General features: G+C 54.8%; 1 protein-coding gene across 1 annotated transcript; it reads left to right on the forward strand.

Annotated features, from left to right (window-relative positions):
- Positions 1-3631: 3631 nt before the first annotated feature.
- On the forward strand, positions 3632-19357 carry LOC306813207 (uncharacterized protein; the record flags this gene model as incomplete). The annotated part of the gene is made up of 6 exons (XM_079328415.1): positions 3632-3778; positions 4329-4554; positions 4652-4797; positions 5238-5339; positions 5448-5597; positions 19283-19357. Exons 1-6 carry the CDS (start codon positions 3698-3700, stop codon positions 19355-19357), a joined length of 780 nt encoding a protein of 259 aa, XP_079184541.1. The 5' UTR covers positions 3632-3697.
- Between the last annotated feature and the right edge of the window lie 632 nt (positions 19358-19989).

Raw genomic sequence — 19989 nt, forward strand, 5'->3', positions numbered from 1 at the left:
CGTGGGCAGGGGGACATGTCTGACCAGCTCCCACCCCCTCCACCAGCACTGGGATGGATCCTGGGTGCTGGTTATTCCACACAGCCCATCTGGAGCAGAGCAGGGGCTCCAGGGCTCCTTGTGCTCACCCTGTTGCTCACAGGTGCTGAGAAACTGCAGGAAAAGCTCCCTTGGAAGTGCCAGCTCCACCTGAGAGTTGAACCAGACTGGAGGGATGGGGAAAACAAAGTCACTGACTGTGGCCCAGGTGACCCAGCCATGGAAAGAGTGGGAGGCAAGCCGGGTTAATGAGCTGCCTGTTTAATGACCCGCATGCAAATCCTGCTCGTGCAGGGGCCTCAGCCACTCCCTGCACCCTGGACTGGCTGCAGCCCTCCCAGCTGCACCTCTCAGGGATCTCCTGGAGAATCAGACCCCTGGAAGGGAAACTGGCAGCAGCCCAGCACTGCTGACCCAGGACACTGTGCTTCAGCAGCCCCCAAACTCTGCTGACCATGACCTCTTTAATTCTGGCCCTGCAGGTTCTGCTGCTCAATAAAAGCCAAAAAAAGCCATTTATGAAGGAACAGTCAATAAAGTGAGACTTGCTTATCACAGCTGGTTAGGAGTGGTTGGAAACTGCACCCTCTGGAATGGTGAGGGGTCACTAATTCAGGGCAGCTGCAGTGTCCTGGAGCAGAGATCCCTCCAGCAAGGCTGGGACAGGAACCCTGACACGTTCAAACACCCCAGGATATGGCCACAAAGCTGGAAATTGGATGTGGTCACTTTTTCCTCTTGGTCTGCTGCAGCTCCTGGGGCTCAGTGTCCCCTGCTCTGCACTCCAGCTGTGCCATCAAGAGTCTGTTCTCAGCTCAGGAGCTGCTGAGCCTGGGGGTAAAACAGGAGAGGGTGCTGGGGACACCAAAACACCCTGAGACACCTGAGTGCTGGCACAAGAAAGAAAAAGGAAAGGACAACAGCTGAGATGAAATGTTTGCACTTTTATTCAGGCTCTGAAGAATCACAAAGCCCCTCCCTGCTCCCCACACTGCTGTGTCCCTCCCGGCTGTGGTGCCACCAGCAATGTCAACCCCAGGAATGTGACAGCTCTCCGGCTGCTCAGCGTTCTGAGGCATTGACAGAAATGTCTCTTCCCCAGGTCTTTAGGGAGCCTCAGTTCCTCGGAGCTGCTTTGCAGGATCAGTGGAGAGTGAAACGCGGGTGGACAAGGTGCCTCCTGAGGATCCTCTGGAACAAATTCTTCCTGGCTGTCACTGCAGGGAGCTCCAGCCCAGAGCTGCCCCTCGGAAAATCCATGCCCAGGAGCCTCCTGTCCCTCCTCTCTGCCTCTTGGCTTTCCAGAGCCTCTGTCATTCGGATGTCTCTGGCACATCTGGGCAGGGGAATCCCTGCTGGGGTCTGGCTGCTTCCATCGCTGGCACCGGGACTTGGCTGCTCGTGGTCCCTCTGGCTTCCTCCCATGCCGGAGTCTCCCTCAGCAGCAGGAATCCCGAGATGCCCGCAGCATCCCGGCCCCTCCTGCCAGCTGGGACGTGTCCCGGGAGCCCGAGGGTGGCCTGAGCCCGAGTGAAAAAACGCCTCCTCCCTGGTGACCTGCGGGCTGCGCCCCAGGGTGACAAAGCCGTACGGGGTGGTGACCTTGGGGAGGTGCGGCAGGGACAGAGCTGCCCGGGCAGTGGGGTCTGGGTTGGAGCAGGGTGAGTTAAAAGAGGACGAGTTAAAAGAGGATGAGTTAGAGCCTTGCTCATCCTGCACCGCCGCGTCCCAGCTGCCACTCCACGCCGTCCCCTCCGTCTGTCCCACCCCCTTGCCTGAGCATCTCCGCTTCTTGTGGACGTCCAGGCACGGGATAATAAACTGCGGGATTCTGTCGGGGGTCACCACGTGGCAGAAGATGCCGCTGGAGCTGCTGCCCCGGCAGAGGGACATGGTGGCCTCGAGGGCTCGCTGGCCAGCGCTGGCCATTTATGCTCTGCGGCCACCCCCGGCTGGTGACGCGCGGTGACGACAGCGCCAGGTCGCTGCCAGGGTCCTGCCGGGGCTCGGGCAGGATGGAGGGGACAAGCGGGGACACGGCTGTGGCTGTCACCCACGAGGCAGCGAGAGGGGATGAGTCACCAGCCGTGGGCAGCGGGTGGAAGGGGCAGCCGGCAGCGGCAGAAAAACACTCGAGCTCTGTCTAGCAAAGCTCCCGTCGGGAAACGCTGCGACCCACGCGAGTCCCCGAGCCTCCTCCCACCCTGCCCGCTCCTTCCCCCTGTTGTAAATGAGAAACCAAGTCTCGATATTCAGCAAAATTTAGATTGGTTTATTTTATCTATGAGAGGAATGTTGCATGTCTCTTTACAAACAAGCTGTAGATCTGATGGTAGATAAGGTTAGTAGTGAGAGATAAAGAAACAATGGGAGGGATTACACTGATTGATGAATGGGAAAAGAGATTTGCCTTTACAAACAAACTGCAGGTTTGCTGGTAAATGAAACCGGGTATCGGAAGATGAAAGAAGCAACCGGGGGAAACTATGAATTCTATAAGAATTAAAAATTAAAAGGAAGGGTTGTACATTAGAGGGAAATCTCAGGTGTTCCGGGAAGTCTGTGCCTCTCAATGGGGGAAGAGGGAGGGAAATTGGGATAAAAGGGAGGCTGCGTCCTCCAAAAAATTGAGAGATCCCAGGGGAATGCGCCATGGCCTCTCCCTTTATTCGAATAAAGCAAAGTCTCCTTTTTGCACATAAACCTCTGGTGTTTGTGGATTAATTTTCCTGACATACAGACAGAGCAACGCAGCGCTGGGGAAAATGTGAGAGGTCACCACCCACTCCACACTTCCACCGAACCTGGTTTGCAGCTCCCTTTTTATAGGATGGTTTTCCTTGTAGCAATCAATAATTGTTATTGTTTTGTTGTAGTAATTCTGCAAGGTAAGCAGTGGTGGTTAAAGAAACTTCCAAACTTCTGTGGAACAGCTCTAAGGACATGTAACCATCTGGTCTTGGTGGATAAAAAACAGAAGTGGGAATTCTGATCTTTAGCAGACAGTTTGCAATTGATCTCACAAAGGCAGGAAATCTGATTCTGCAAAAAACCTTTCAAACCATGGAAAACTCTTTTTTTTTTTTTTTTTTTTTTTTTTTTTTTTTTTTTTTCTTTTACAAACTGGTATACACAATATTGATAACAGGGGGATTGAAACAAAGTGGGATCGAGTTTCTCCCATCCCTGGGGGACTCAACAGGGCAGGATCTGGCACCTCATCACCTTCAGCTCTTTGCACCCGCACAGAGCAAGGGGAGAGATCTCAAATCAGAGTCCTGGCAAGCTCCAGGAGGAGGAGACCTCAAACTGGGAGAAAATGACCCCTTAACTGAGAGCCCTTAATGAGTGCTGATAGCTGTGATGATAACAGTGCTAATAACAGTGCTGATAACGATGCTGATAGCCCTTAGCTGAGGGCCCTGGGCTGCCCCAATCAGCAGAGCCAGCAGCTCATCAGGGTAATGAGGAGCAGATGGGGCAGGTCCTATAAGTACCCCAAGGGTCCCAGAGAGGTCTAAGCCAGGTTTGTGTCCAGTCTGGGCTCCATGGAGCAGTGGCTAAAGCAGGTCTGGGCACTGCACAAGAGGTGGCTTCTGCTGGGGGCACTCCCAGAGCTGGCCTGGAGGCTCTGACATTTCTCTTTCTCTCTTTCCAGATGAGACCTCTCACCAGCAGTGATTCCTTCCCCAGAAGGTTCCTGAACCAGATTCTTCAGCTCAGCTTGGTCAAGTACCCGGTGAGTGATGCTGAGGCTGGAGGGAGGGTGGCTGAAGCCTCAACACCAGCAGTTGCTGGGGTTTTCTGTCAGAAAGTCTATGGTTTTTCAGTCTTTTCACATTATTAGACATTAGGAAGAATTTTCTCCCCATGAGGGTGGGCAGGCCCTGGATTCCTGGCAGTGTCCAAGGCCAGGCTGAAAGGGGCTTGGAGCAGTTTGGGATAGTGGGAGGTGTCCCTGCTCATGGTGAGGTGGGCAATATATGGTTCTTAAGATCCCTTCCAACACAAACAGTTCACTTTTTCCTCTTCTTTCCTGTCTATCCCAACTCTTTCTCCTTGGCCTTTCCTTCCTCCCCTTCAGCTGTTGCTGGCTGCAGCATCCCCATTTCTCTCCCTCTCTGGGCCAGTAGAAATGGGAGGGTTTTGAGCATGAACAGCCCAGCAGGTTTTGGCTGAAGTTGGTCATATTTCAGCTCCACCCTGGGACAGAGCAGAGTTTAAGGCATCCCCTGAAGACTTTGAACACCTGGAAATTCTCCCATGTGCTGATTGCCTTCTGTTTGCAGCTGAAGCTCCTTGAGAAAGCATCTGTCTGGATTGGGCTGGTGCTGCCTGTCAGCAGCATCAGGAGCAGGCTGTGCCCTCCATCCCAGTCCCCCAGCAGACCCGGGCTCCTGGCCAGGAAGCGCCGGGGGAAACTCCTGCGCCTCCTGCTCTCCGTGACCCCCACCAGCCTCCAGAGCCTCCTGGGCTACCTCCCCATGGACTGGCCCCAGGGCAACGTGCCCAAGGGTAAGAGCTCTTGGAGGAGAGCACAGCATGGAATTCCTGTAGGGAGCCGGGAAAGTGCTGTGTTTGTTCTGGGGGTGGTGACTGTGAATCCCTGCAGAGATCCGGGAGGCTCCCATCAACCCAGACAGCAAAGGCAGCAAGAGGAAGAGGGATGATGTGGCTCTGGAGAAGCAGGAGTCCTGGTTTGTGGTGCTGGAGAGGGACTGGCCAGAGGATGATGACTCGGAAGACCCCACATATGAGGTGAGGTGTTGTGTCTGCTGAGCAATTCCAGAATGGTTTGTGGGTTTGGGATGCTCGAGGAGCCTGCAGAGGTTTCCTTTCCTATCCCCTGTTTGAGGGTGTCCAAGGAGCACTTGACCATTACCCCAGCACTGTCTGAGAGCTGGGGGTGCCCCACTCATGCTTGGGGGTTCCCTTTGGTATCACCTGTTAATGGGCCATTGTTTAAAACTGGGTGTGACAGTGATCTTTATCTCCTGGCACACATTATCTGCTAATGGGCCACCTTTAAACCAGCTGGGGCAATCATCTTTATCCTCCCTCCAGGAGATATCTCCTGTTAATGGCAATTCAGTCCCAGTGGCTGTGTCTCTGCCACCCTTGGCTGTTGGGACAGGACTGCTGTCTCCTTCCCCACACTGTCCCTTCCTCAGAGCCTCCCTTTGCCTCTTTCCCCCCAGCCCTCAGAGGTGGAGACAGACAGTGAGGAGTACCAGTCCCACAATGACACTGAGCTGGAGGAGCAGGGTGAGGTCACTGTGCTGGAGCCCTCAGATGTCCAGGTGAGTGTTCCTTCTTCATTCCTGGGGACAGCACCAATTCTGGCCTGGGAGGGTTTCCCTCAGCTCCTGTGCTGCTCTGACTGTGTCCCTGTGCCACACCACCCCCAGGGCTCTGTGCTGCCCCCAGAGCCTGCAGCAGAGGATCCAGATGTGGCCAGCAGTGGGGAAGAGGCTCCAGATGTGGCCAGTGATGATGCCCAGAAGCCCCAAGCTGATGGGAGCAGTGAGGATATCAGCAAGTTTACATCCCAGCATGGGGTAAGGATAATCCCACCCTCTGAGTCTGGAGCAGGGGAGGTGACACAAGTCCCCTGATGTCCCCGGGCTCGTCCCAGAGCTCTGCTGCCAAGGGAAGGGTTGGAGGGGCTCCAGTCCTTGTGCAGGGACACAGCCTCAGCCCCAGGTGTTGGGTGTGCCCAGCCTCCAGTGTGTGCCAGCTTGTGGCACCTCTGACCCAGGGCTGCTGCCAGAGGCCCTTTGTGACTCCCTGGCCCAAATTTTTTGCAGTAGAAAATAGGGTTTGCAGGAAATTCTTCACCACAAGTAACTTCCTTGGGGTCTCTCACTGCTCTGGTCCCAAAGCACTGCTGGATGTCCCCTTAACTCAGCTGCTGCTCTGAGTGGCTTGCAGGGAAGTGGAGGGTGAGGAGGGAACTGGGGGATTGGTTTGTGCCAGTGTCAGTGAGGACAGGCAATACTATGGGGAAAAAATCTCTTTTTTTTCCAGGAAAACCCAGAACCTGACCCTTGGAGTCTTCTGGGGATGTAAAGTGCCTGACTGCCTGGGACAGCCCTGTCCCTGAGGATGATGTCCAGTTAAATGCTGTGTTTGTCCTGTTTGTTTAATTTTTTTTTCTAAAGTTTATAATAAAATCACCCTATTTTTTCATGTCAACTGGGCTCTATTGGCTGTCAGTCAGTACCTGGAGCTGGCATTGCAGGAGCATCTTTCACTCAAATCCCTCCTGGGGAGGAGTTCCTCAGGGTGCCTGGGACAGGGATGGCTCTGGAAATGCTGGACTGGGATGGCTGGGGGAGAGCTGGAGGTGCAGAGTGAGCACTGGGGCTTTCCATGGGGCAGTCCCTGAGCTTGGACAGCCAGGCTGCTCTCTGGATAGCCCTGGGCTGCCTGGTGCCTCCAGGGAATCCCCTTCTGGCATCCCCAAAAACTCTGGAATAATCTAAGGAGTTTAATACAGAGGCATTGTTTTTCAGTGAATACTTTGTTTTCAGTTTATTTTTGTGCTTTATTGGGAATTGTGAACAGAACCTTCTCTCTCTACGTGGATCTTGGGAAGGATCCTCTGAGGAAACAGGGGGGTTTTTTGGGTCTGGAAAAGCAGGTTGGGATCAGGAAATGCCTGAATGTGACCCAGAGCTCTGGAGAGATCTGAGGTTGCCCAGTGCTGGAGCTGTTGCCTGGATCGAGTCCCAAAATCTGAGGCTGCAAAGGGCAGCAACTCCTCCAAACGTTGGATCCTTGCTCAGGGTGTGCCTGGAGGTTGTGTCTGACACCAAAGTCTTTGTGTGGGAATCCCCTGGGACTGACAGAGCTCCCAGTGCTGAAATGAACCCTGGCACTCTCCAGAGGGGTGTGGGGCTGAGCCCCACAGTTTGCTTTAATCAGGGTGGGTCAGCCCAGTTTAGGAATGGCTGTGATTGTGTCTCCCCCATGGCAAAAATCTCTGCAGGATAAAGAATGAACCCTCAGGGGCCAGAGGAGCTGAGCTGCCCCAAGGTTGTGCTTGTGGGCTGAAGGAAGGAGTTGGAGTTCAAAATCCCAGGGAGTTTAAAGGCAGGTAAGGGGCACAGAGGGGTCCTGGCTCCCAGACCCTGCTGGGATCAGGGGTCTTAATGTTGGGTTTACTAAGAGTTGTCCTGCCTGTCAAAGCAGCCCTGCTGTGGCTTTTCCTGCTGGGTTACACTGATGCTTCCAAGGCCTTCTCTGACCAGTGAACCACTTAAAGGTGGAAATTCTGGAGTTTTAAACCTGTAGCTGGGTCAGGACACCTCTTCTGGAGCTCCAGCCCTCAGACTCTTCCCTGGCCCTCTAAAATTGTCTTTACAGCTCTGGCCAGAGCACTGGCTGCTCATTCCTCAGCTCCAGCAGGGCATGGCTTGCACCAGGCAGGGCTCTTTTCCTCTCAGGTTGGTTATTTGTGCACCATTAGCAGTCCTGAGTCATGAAGCTCAAGCATTCATAAAACTGCAGTGTCTTGTACCTGGTGTTATCTGCAGCCACAATAGCTCTGCTTTCATTACTGCTGAATAACAGCAAGTTTTTTTTTTTTTTTTTTTTTTTTTGTTAAAGATTGATAAAGAGCTGATCCTGCAGCTCCTGGATATTATTCTGGGCTCAGCATTAATCCAGGTGCTCCTTGTTTGTGTTCAAGAGCTCTCCCCTTCTTTGCTGCAGAAATTAATAAAACATCCTTCACAAAGCTGGGCAAGGGCTCTCTCTCTGGAATCTGGGCTGGCTTTCCCTCTTGCTCCTGAGCTTTAGGAGTCCTGGGTGTGGGGATGAAGGTCAGGCTTGCCTCTTTGCCTGGGGGGGAGGCTGCAGAGTGATGATGTTAAATGGGGTGAGGAAGGAAACAGCCCTAAATCTGCCTCTGAGCTCACCTGAAAATTAATTCTGGGCATACCCAAAGCTCCTCAAGCCCTGATTTAGGAAGAAGAGACCTCCTCAGCTGAGCATGGAGGAAGTAAAGGGCCTGAGGAAGCAGCTGCAGAGCTGTTTGATCCCAAGGTCATGCCGAAATCTGGTACATCCCAGAAATGCAGGTTTGGGGCCATTCATTGGGACTGCAGCCATGGGATGGGGTCTGGGTAATGCCTTGGAGACTTTTGGTCCCTCTCTAAGTCTGAAGCAGGGATGGAGAGTCTGTCCAGCCCAATCCATGAAGTCCCTCTGAGCATCCCTTCCCTCCCTCTTCTTCATGGCCTGTGGGGTTTTCTGCCTGTTTTTCTCTGCAGTGTGAGGAGATGGGGCACAGAGGCACAGGGTGACTGCAGCCCCCTTGGTTTGGTGTTGGAGGGATGCCAGGAGCAGCCTGATGGAGCAGGTTACTGAATTCTGGTGGATGGGGATTCACTGAGCCCTCCTTGGCATCTTCATTTCTAGGAAAAGGCTGTAAGATGTGCCCAGCTGAACCTGCACAGCCCTGGAGGTCATCCAAACCCAAATGTTGTGTAATTTCCCCCTCACCCTTCCCCTCAGTCCCTGATGAGGAGCAGATTCCCTCCTTCCGCCTCTGCACCTACTGGAAATCTCCAGGCCTTGTGACTTGGCTTGAGAGACAGATGTCTGCTAAGAAAGGCAGGAGCCTTCATTTGAAATGGAGAATGTAAACCCCCTCCCTCCAAATTATAATAATTTTTAAATTAAGAATCTCTCAGGCCAACAAATGGGATTAGGAATAACAATTCTTTACTAGGAAAATTAAAATACAAATGCAGTATTACAAAGAACAATCCCAAACCCTGCCAGAGTCAGAATCCAAGCTGACACCCATCAGTCAGGCAGGGTGGTGGCAGCAGTGCCATTCAATGGTGGCTGCATCCTCCTGCAGGGGCAGATGTGGTTCAGCTGGAGCAGTGCTCCTGGAGAAGGTGCAGTTTTCCTCTGAATGTCCAGGGATGATGTGGAAAGCTCTGGCTTTCCTCTGGAATCCAGTGGAAAGATGGATAACTTGCTGTTCAAAATCTCAGTTTTTATCTAGGGAGGAAATGTTTGGCTCCTCCCCTGGCTGGAGCATGTCCCAGTGGGATGATGTAATTTTATCAGTCATGCACTGGGACTCAATGGCCATTAACAGGAGATATCTCCTGGAGGGAGGATGGGCTGTGGAAAGCTGAAGATGATTGCCCAGCTGGTTTAACGATGGCCCATTAGCAGCTAATGTGTGCCAGGAGATAAAGATCACTGCCACACCCAGTTTTAAACAATGGCCCATTAACGGGTGATACCTCCTGGATGAAGGGTGGGTCATGGAAAAGGTAAAGATAATTCCCCAGCTGGTTTAAAGTTGGCCCATTAGCAGATATGTGCCAGGAGATCAGGGTCACTGCCTGACCCAGCTCCAACAGATGGGGACAGAACACAGACTTTAGTTACATTGTGATTCCAACCTAAGACACTTCCCCTCAGTCCCAGCTGAGGAGCAGATTCCCTCCCTCCACCTCTGCATCTCCTGGAAATTTCCAGGGCCTGTTTTGTTTTGTCCCCCCAGGCACCGTTTTTTTTGTTTTTTGTTTTTTTCCAGGTCCTGTTTCCCTGCCCCTCCTGCAGCCCAGAGCTGTTGGGATGGTGTAACTTTGCAGGGTGTGGGTGCTGCCTTGAGCTCTGCACCCTCCCATCTCCAGTTCCTGCTGGGTGGCTCTGAGGGTGACACCAGCCAGCCCCATGTCCTCAGCAAGGGCCAGCACACAGTGAGGCTGTGTGGAAGGATGGGAAGGAGGGGAATGGGGAGAGGGAGGGAATTTGAGGGTTAATGCTGTTTTTGGGGTGAGGAGATGAGTGTGGAGCCTGAGGGATGAGCAAAGGTGACCCTGACAGTCATGGAGGACATGAGGACAAGCAGCCTGCAAAGGGCTCAGACCTGAGCACAGGGAGCTGTGTGGGAATCAAACGGCTTAATTGAGGTGAAAATGATCATAATTAGCTGAACAAATCCAATTAGGAGCCAGGGGTGGGTTACCTTGGGGCTGGCAGGGAGGGCTGGGGGGTGACAGGGCTGGGACAGGGGGTGGCAGGGGGGTCTCCTGGGGCTCCTGAGCATCTTCTCCTCCTTAGGCTGCTGGCTCTGTGCCTGGACAAAGCCTAGTTAGGCTGGAGAGATGGGCTAGGCAGGCTGTGCTCAGCCAGGGGCAGCAGCAATCACTGCTGCTGTCCAGGCTGGTAATTGAGAGGGGCAGGAGCCCCATTCCAACTCTGCCCCAGGGCTGGAAGCAGCATTTTGCTCTTTCCTGTGAGGAGCAGAGGACAAACTGCTCCAGTCTGTCCTTTAAGGTGACTGCTGGGGGAGGCAGGGGGTGGATATGCTCAGCTGCAGCCCCAGCATGCTGGAAATAGTGAGGTTAAATATTAACTGTGAGATCTAATGTTAGAGCAGGAATTTCTTTCCTAGCAAAAAGGGATTTAAAGTGTTTATTTGCAGCAAGATCATCTTTATGGGTCATGAATTTAGTTACAAATTTTTCCCATTTTGGGAAAATGTGAAACAGCAATACTTTTTGCTGGGTTTCTCTTTGCTGTTCAGCCTCCTGCCCCTCCAGGAGTTATTCCTGGAGGAATTAATGCTCAAATTCACCATTCCAGCAGTGAGGGGCAGGTACCGAGCAGCCCCTGAGCCCAGCCTGTTCCAGCCCCACCTTCTGTGCCCAGTGTGCTCCCAGTAAAACCAGTACAGCCCCCAGCAGGAGGAGCAGGGAGGTGCTTCTGCCATTCCTCAAAAAGCTTTGGGAGCTCTCATTTGGGGTCTGTGTGTGTCCTGCTCAGCCCCTGGTGCTGATCCAGCCCCTCCCTGTGCTGTCACCTGTGTGAGGTTCCTGCCTGCAGCTGGTGACAGCTCTCAGTGATAATCCCAGCTTTATCTTCCCTCCTGCCAGCAGCAGGAATGAGGGAGGCTGTGATGTGTCCCAGGGGAGCCCAGAACCAGCCCCAGCCCGTGGGGAGCTCCAGCTGCCCCAAACTCAGCAGATTTTACAGCTGCAGGGATGGGGGCAAACATCTGTCCCCACATCTGTTCATCTGTGACAGGGATTCAGGGTGAGGTGCCCAGACCTGGGGATGACTTTGTGCCTCTCTGGGGACACAGCAGAGGGTGGGCAGGGACAGGGCAGGTGCTGGCTCTGCTCCCCTCAGGGTGTGCAGGAGGGACCAGCCCCGTGTCTCAAATCGCCCTTTGGGGTTTGTAAATTCCAGGGAGGGATTTGCATCAGGCCTGACCCTGCTCCCTGTGGATTATCTGGGAGCCCACAGATGCCTTGGAGAGCTGAGCAGTGTTTTATCCCTGAGGAGGGCTCCAGCCAGGTGTGTGACTGGGAGCAGGAGGTGGCAGCAGTGACAGGGCACTCTGGCCATCATCTCTAGACATGGAACCATCCCCTCAGAGATGCACAATTCCCAGCCCAGATATTTTTGTCCAGTGAGTGCTGTGAATGTTGATGCTTTCCAAAGCCCATATTTGTGCTGCTGCCCTTGTTGGTGTCTCCAAGCTGTTGGTCACAGTTGGGTGGTGGGGAGGAACTGGTGCTGCAGCAGATGCCGTGGCTGGGCTGGCTCATTGTGTCACTCTGTGGTAAAAAGGGATGGAAAAATGAAGGAAAAGTGGCATCCAGCAGTGAGACCCCCCCTGCAAATAATCCTGTGGGAGCTGAGCTGTGCCTGTCCCCCAGTGTCTTTCCAGCTCAAGCCCAGTGGAAGCTCTTGGAAGCTCAGCTGGCAAGGGCAGCATTCATATGCACATGCATGAGGTGTGACTCACCCCACAAAGCAGAGCCATCTTCAGCTCTAATTATCCTCAGCCCTGCACTCCCCAAAACTTGATGGTTTTGTTCATATTTCATTTAAAGATGCTGCAAGATATTGACTTAGAAAAAATGGGAGGTGACAGGGGAGCCTGGGAGCTGTGGATGGTTCCCATGCCCACCCCACAGAGGGAAGGAGGGGTGAGGTCAGTGCCAGTGAGTGGAGCTGGTGCCAATGTGTGACCTCCTGGTACCTGTGCCCTTCAGGTGGGGGCTGCAGAGGAGCCCCCAGGGGTCAGGGATGGGCCAGTCTGGAGAAAAGTTATTTACAGGAGTGTGTAGTGACAGAGAATGGTTTTAAACTGAAAGGGAGGAAGTTTAGGTGGGATATTGGGAAGGAATGGGGTGGGGAGGCCCTGGCAGTGTCCAAGGCCAGGCTGGACAGAGCTTGGAGCAGCCTGGGACAGTGGAAAGTGTCCCTGCCCATGACAAGAGGTGGAACAAGATGGTCTGAAAAGTCCCTTCCCACCCAAACCATTCCATGACTGCACTGAGTTTCTTGGCCCTGGATCTGCCTGCAGGGGAAGAGACACCTGTGGCTGGTTCAGGGCACCAAAAGGGTGGGAGTGTAGATTGTCACCTGTCCCCTCCTTGCTGTGACACCCCAGGGACCTCCCTGAGAGCTGTGGATGCTTCTCTGCCCACAGCAGGTGGCTCCTGCTGTGTCCCCACATGCCAGCCCCGGGAGGGGACACCTAGCAGTGTGCAGAGGCTACAGGTCACTGCCCTGTCCCCAAGGGACCCTGGCTGGCTCAGCATCACCCCCTCGATGCCATTGCTGCTTCCAGGGGCTCCCAAGCACCTCCTCATTCATCACCAGCAAAGAGCAGCTCCTCCCACCTGGTTTCAGGTTTTAATGCAGCAGAGTGTGATCTGACACCAACCCCAGCCCTCCCACGCTCCGGGGGAGGAGGGGGCTCCTCTCCTGCTGCTGAGTTCTGTCCTTGGCTGGGTCTCACTTGGGGAGCAAAGGCCAGCAGCTCTGCACAAAGGACTGAAACAACCCCATTCCTAATGCTGATCAGTCATGGAAGTAGGAAGGGACCCTCAGGAATCATCAGTGCCCAGACCCTCCAAAATCCCACCCTGAGCATCCCTGAGAGCACTGCCCAAATGCAGCCTTGGGGCCAGGACCATTCCCTGTTCATGCCCAACACCCTCTGGGGGTGAGCTCCAGGAAGCCAAGGGCTGTCTCAGGGATGGGGATTTCATCCCAGGCTTGAAGAGCTGAGGTGCACAGGAGGGCTGGAGCAGCCCCCGTGCATTTCCCCCCCATGCAGGCAGCCCAGAGCAGATGTCCTCCCACCAGCCATGCATCATTCATGCAGGAGTGCTCCCTCTCTGATAAATCATGTTGGAGAGACAAGACACAATGGGGCTTTTAATTATAGAAACAATTAGCAAGGATTAATGACAGCAGCGGTGTGATGGTGTTGTTACTCCCAAAGTTTAATGAAGATTTAGCAGTTTTTGTCAGATGTGGGGAGCACTGAGATGTTCCTTGGCTGTTGGATGCCCCTCAGCACCCACCTCTCTTCCTCTCAGTGAGAGATTTGGGGGCTGCCAGTGGATGAAGGCTTGGGGAGGTTTATGGGAAGGGACAGGGCTGTGAGGGGATGTTCATGAGGGGAGCAGAGCCCAGACCTTGTGAGGGGGAGCAGGGACAGCTCAGCTCACTGTCACCAGCCCATATCAGTGTGGATGTGTCCCCCAGGCTCCTGTGATCTGAGCAGAGCTGCTGCTCCCCATAAACACCTTCAAGTGTTGCCCCTGATACAACTCCAGCACCAGCACTGCACCTTTCAGAGCCAAGGACAGATCCCCACTAACCATGGAATGGTTTGGGTTGGAAAGGACATTTGGATCATCCCATTCCAGCCCTGCCATGGCAGAGAACCTCCTGCTACCCCAGGGTGCTCCAAGCTCTGTCCAGCCTGGCCTTGGACACTTGCAGAGTCCAGGAGTAGACACAGCTTCTCTGGGAAACCTCTGCCTCCCCACCCCCAGCATACAAAATCCCCACGTGCTTCCCAGACTCAGAAAAAATCCCCAAAACCCCTTTTCTGCCTCCCAGCAGCTCCATGAGCTGATCTTGGGGCTGGGATCCAAGTTTAATCTGTTTAGAAGACACCACCAGGGCTGAGGGCTTGGGAAAACACAGAAATCAGCAGTAGCTTCCCTTTGCCTGCAGCCCTGGCTGCTCCCCACAGAGGAGGGACACAAACACAGAGTGACAGGAGGACAACTGGCACGTTGGGGTCACCAGGGTGGCCAGAGCTGTCAGCAGAGGTGAGGTGGCACATGCCACAGCAGCCTGGAGCCTCGAGCTGCCCTTCCTCCTCCCTCCTCTGTGGATGCTGGGGTGGGATGCTTGAGTGGAACTCTCAGTGGGATGCTTGGATAGTGCAGGGGAGGCTGGGGGCTGGCAGGGGCTGCTCCTGGGTGGGCTGTTGGGAGGGGAGAGCATTGGCCTGAGGGAGCTGAGTCTGTCTCTGCCCTGCTGAATCCCCCTGCCCAAGGCAGGACCCTCCGGGCCCCTGGGAACACACCAGACAGGCTGGACCACACTCAGTCCCTGACCAGTTCACCCAGCATAGCCTGGAAAACCCATTCCCAGTGTTCCTGCCTGCTGGGGGATGGCTGGTGGGGAAGGTTTCCCCCTCCAAGCTGTCTCCTGCTGGATAAATAATTCACAGAGTGAGGCAGGGCACAGTGACCTCCACCCCTCTCACATATCTGAGGACTCAGGAGCTGCTGCTGGAATGAGGAGCAGGGACAGGATGATGGGGATGGGGATGGTCACAAGGGAGCTGTGGACCCCTGGGCTCTGCTGCCCATCCTGCCAAGGCCATGGGGACAGGGAGATGCAGGAGGAGAGCATCTCTGGATCCCTGTGCCAGGTACAGGTCTTGTTTCCAAACAGTTTTTCCTTCCATGGAGGAGTGGGTGGATTTGTTGCCTGTAGAATGAGACACTAATAATGCTGGCTGGGTGCCAGGCCTGTTCTCACCTCCTGCACTGACAGCTCCCCAAAATCCTCCTGCCAGTCCCATTCCATGCCAGTCCCCTCACTCCAGAGCCCCCCTGGGGATGTGGGAACAGCCAGGAGTGCCCAGAGCCCAGCCCTGAGTGTGTCCTCCAGCCCCTGGGGCTGCAGAGGGACTGGAATTGCCTGGCAGCTGACAGCCTGAGCCAATTCCCACAGGATCAAGCTGGAGAAATTCCTTCATGCCCCAGAGCCATGTGCAGCCACATTCAGCATCAGGGCAGCCAGAGCACTCCAGAACCTGCTCCTGCTCCCTGCAGAGGAATGAGGGGTGTTTTTTTCTGGCAGGCAAAGCACATCCAGCACTGTGGAGCTTCAGAAGTGACTCTCAATATCTGGAAACAGCTGGATTCCCCAGGAGAGAAGCATCATCTTCATCCTGGTGTTGGCCAACACAGGGAGAGAAACCATGGAAAAGATCTGTGAGATCACTGAGTCCAACAATTAATGATGATCCAGCAAATCTGAAGCTGTTTCTTGTGAACACATTTCCTGTTTAAAACCTTTTCCCTAACATGGCAGCCTCCCCATTCGAGCTCTTGGAGGGGCAAGGAAATTAATAATGTGTTCAGCCAGGAAAAGTTTCCCAAGTCTTCCTGGTTACTGAAGGATTCGTCAGCGATCTTCCCTCCCAAATTAGACCTTGTAGACCCCCCCAGCTGATGAATCAGCTCTGCCATCACTGCATCCCAGCATAATTTGTCTTTCAACCTAACAGCTCCCATCCCACTCCAAGGACGTGGAGCAAGAGTAGGCAGCAAAAAAAAAAAAAAAAACAAAAAACAACCCAGGACCCCGTGTGCTGGACTGGGGAGAGCAAGAAAAGATGGGCACAGGGGGAGTTCCTTCCTTTGCTGTTTTAGTTTCTGGACATGATCCACGTGAGGACAGGGAAGAAGGAGAATTTTGGGGATTGGTACCTCCTTGGCTCAGCATAACCCTGAAGCAGAAAAGGGGTTGGGAAGGGCACATCCCCCAAAACAGAGGGCAGAGCAGAGGGGAGGGGAAACCTTGAGAGCCTCCAGCAAGCAAAGGGACAGTGTGTTGTCACCATTGTCACCTGCCAGACACACCTGGGCACAGATGGGAGGTCACTGAGCCCACACTGGGGGTGCTCACAGTTTGGTGCTGTGAGTCCCTTCCTTCCCAGCAAGGGGACAATCCTGGTGGTGATGGGGACGTGGCCCTGAGCCACTCACACCAAGTGACAGCTTTCTTCCTAAGACCACACCCTGAGGAGTGACCGGTGCTCAGACACTCTGCCAGCTGGGAGGGACCCCCCACGAGAGCTGGGAGGATGTCCCAGGCTGTGGCTGCAGTGAAATCCCTCCTGAGCCCAGCGAGACCTGAGTGAGAACCTGGCCAGGGCCATCCCACGGGCAGGGATTTTGGGGGATTTATTGCTGTGCAGATTCCCTGGGGACAAGAGAATTCCACAATGGCCCCATCCCAGAGCTGGGAGCTGATGAGGTCAAGCTGAGCAATGAAGGGGATCAGAACCTGCTCTGTCTGCGGGTCACGGTGACACGGGGACACGGTGACACGGTGACACGGGGACACGGGACATTTCCGTCTAGAAGGTGCAAATGCCGTGTTTGCCATCGGTGGCACCGCAGTGCCTGGAATTCTAATCGCCTGCAGAGCAGCTCTAATGGGTTGAGAAGGAGCTGCTGGAGGGATTCGATGGCAGATAAAGGCAGGAGGAGGGCGGGGGAGACGGGGGCGGCAGCGCGTTCGCTCCGCACGCTGCGGCTCGGGGATCGTGGGCTGCATCCATCAGGAGCGAGTTCCCTGCGGGGAGACACCCCCAGCTCCCCCAGGCTGGGATCCCACCGGGAACGGCAGCACATGGATCCCTGGGCTTGTTCGGGGATGGGGAGGCGGCCTGGGACCTGCTGAGACAGGAATAACCAGGCAAAAAAAAAAAAAAACAAAAAACACCGTTCCACTGGTTCTGAGACTGAGGGGAGATCCTCGGGGGCTGAGCTCTGCTCTGGGACAGGAACAGGAGCCCAGCAAGGGCTGGAGCTGTGTCAGGCCTTGGCATGGAGCTCAGGGAAAGGTTCTTCCCCCCGAGGGTGCTGGCACTGCCCAGGCTCCCCAGGGAATGGTCCCAAGGCTGCCAGAGCTGCAGGAGCGTTTGGACACTCTCAGAGATGCTCAGGGGGGGTTGTGCAGGGCCAGGGGCTGCACTGATGATCCATGAGGGTCCCTCCCAGCTCAGGATATTCTGGGATTTATTCCCCTCGCCCAGTGGGGCCAGCATTGCCCAGCTCATTTACCCATCCTGGCAGCTGTGTGGTTTCTGTTTGCCTTGCTAATCCAGGAAGGGGCTGCAGGTACAGGATACACTGACAGAGCAGCCACTGCCAGCCCCAGTTCCTCCTCCCCACTGTGATCCTTGGCTCCTCACCAGGGTTTTCCCTTTTTGTCTACTTATTATCACCTTATTTTTATCAGGGCTGGGGTTTGTTTGGCACAGTCATGGGGCCGTCCTGGTGTGGATGGGCAGGAAAACCACAGAATCACAGAATAAGACGAGCTGGAAGGGACCCTCAGGGATGATCAGCTTCACCTCAAGCCCTTCCTCATGTTCCTTGCCCTCCTTTGGACACTCTAATGGCTCAGTATCTTTCTTTTGTGGCAGTCAGTGCTCAGCTGTGGGCAGCCCTGGAGGGTGGTACTGTGACTGGCAGTGCCCAGCTCCATGACTATGGCCAGGGGAGGGATCTGGGTGCTGTGCAAAATCCCTGATCCCCAGAAAAGAAGGGATGGCCTTGCAAATGGGAGCAGCAGAAATGCAGACAGTGCTGGGAAAACAGAGATTATTTCCTTTATCCTTCTCTGAGGAGGGAAATGTTAGGCTGGGTTTGAGGCAGCTGAGCCTGCAAAGCTCCTGCTGAAGGCAGCTGGGGCTGGGTGGTTCTGTAAAATTGGGCTTTAAGAAAGGGAGGAAATCCTCCTTTGGTGGAGTTTGTCAGCTTGGGCTGACTCCAGTGCTAAAAGGGACACCTGGAGCCAGATGTGAGGGCTCACTTAGGGGTTGCTGTGGGAGGAAGGGCAGGTGAGGATCTCAGCACTGCTGCCACTTGAAGCTCAGGCAATGAGAGAGGGGAAAGGTCCCTGTCCCTCCTGCCTGCATGAAAAACCTTCACCTGATGGTGCTTCTGCTGGGCACAGCTCAGAACAGCAGGTTCCTGGCCAGAGAAACTTCCATTGTTATTACCAAATATTTATTAAAAGTAACTGGGCTTAGTCACGGGCTCAGGCTGTGTGTGCAGAGCCCACCAGGGCTCTGGCAGGGAACTGAGGTGGGACTGTCCCCCTTCAGGGGTTTGTGCTCAAAATGAACAGATCTAAAGTGCAGACACAGATATGGGGGTCAGGGCAGAGAGAGTTGGAGGAAATGGGAACAGGAGGGGGGAACCAGGGGCACTGGAGAGAGAACCAAGGACACTGGAGAGAGAGCCAGTGGCACTGGAGAGAGAACCAGGGGCACTGGAGAGGGGACCAGGGGCACTGGAGGGGGAACCAGGGGCACTGGAGAGAGCACCAAGGACACTGGAGAGCCAGGGGCACTGGAGGGGGAACCAGGGGCACTGGAGAGAGAACCAAGGACACTGGAGAGCCAGGGGCACTGGAGAGGGGACCAGGGGCACTGGAGGGGGAACCAGGGGCACTGGAGGGGGGACCAGGGGCACTGGAGGGGGGACCAGGGACATTGGAGGGGGGACCAGGGGCACTGGAGGGGGGACCAGGGACATTGGAGGGGGGACCAGGAACACTGGAGGGGGAACCAGGGGCACTGGAGGGGGAACCAGGAGCTTTGGAGAGGAGGGTTTGCAGGGGAACAACCCCAGCTCTGTGCACAGCAGGTCATAGATGTCACTCGTGGTGTGGCAGCCACTCTTCTCTGTGTCCCCCAAACCCCACAGTGGGACTGTGCTCCCTGCTTTCCATGCTGGAGTCCTGCCAGAGTGCACACCTGAGGTGAAGCTGCATTTTGAGCTGTGACCAGGCCAGAGTGAGGCCATGGGATCTCCTGGTCCCACTCTGGCAGGTCCCTGGGAGAGGGTGGATGGAGGGGACAGCACAGGGCAGTGTCCCTAGGGCACAGTGCCCTCCAGCTGTGCAGTGTCACCCTCCAGTGATGTTTGGGGCACTGCAAAGCCTCTGGCCAGCACAGAATAAACCCCCAGCTCAGCCCCAGGGGGTGAGTGCTGTCCCCATTCCCTGTGGGGTGGCTGGCTCTGCTCAGGGACATTTGGGGCTGGGAGATCTGGGCTGCCAAGCCAGGACTGGCTCTCTGACACCCCCAAGCACTAAAGTGGCTCCTGGTGGGCTCCCCAAAACCCAGATTCTGTAGGAGCAGGTGGAGTGGGAGCATCCAGCTGGCTCCTTCGAGGAGTCCATCGAGGTTCCCATTAAAGAAAATGAATGAGCACAGGGAGCCTGTCTCATCACATGGCTCCCACTGCTGCATCCTGAGAGGGGACAAAACCTCCCTGGCTGCCACAGGAGCTGGCACTGCTGGGATGCTGCATTTGGGCTGGCAGGGGACCAGCAGCAGGAGGGGCTGGCAGGGACCCTGCAGGCAGGGAGAGGCTCTGGATCCTGGGATCAGCAGGGAAAGATCCCTCACTTCACCACAGAGGACAAACTGAGGGCAAAAGGGACTTCACTTCTCACTTTGTTGGAATTATTTTTTCCCCTTGGCACGTTTCAGCCAAAAACTCTTTGGGATTTTGAGTGTGTGCCAGAGCAGCTGCGATTTTTTTATTTCTCTCACACTTTTTTTTTTTTTTTTCCCCCTAAATCATTTTGCTGAGTCTGTGTGAAAATGCCCCAGAAAACAGCAAAACTTGTCAAGACACTCCCAGCTCTGGCTTGCTTGGAACAGCATCTCCAAGGGCAGGGACCCTCCCTGGAGCCTTGGAGTCCTGTCACTTCTGTGTGTCCCCCAAACTGGGGACAGTTGGACTGGGTGGTCTTGAAGGTCTCTTCCCACCAGGATGATTCTGATTCTTTGACATTTGTGCTCCCAGTGGCCCCATTTCATCCCAATCCCACTCC

This window comes from Erithacus rubecula, assembly GCF_903797595.1.
Source record: "Erithacus rubecula genome assembly, chromosome: 28".
NCBI lineage: Eukaryota > Metazoa > Chordata > Aves > Passeriformes > Muscicapidae > Erithacus > Erithacus rubecula.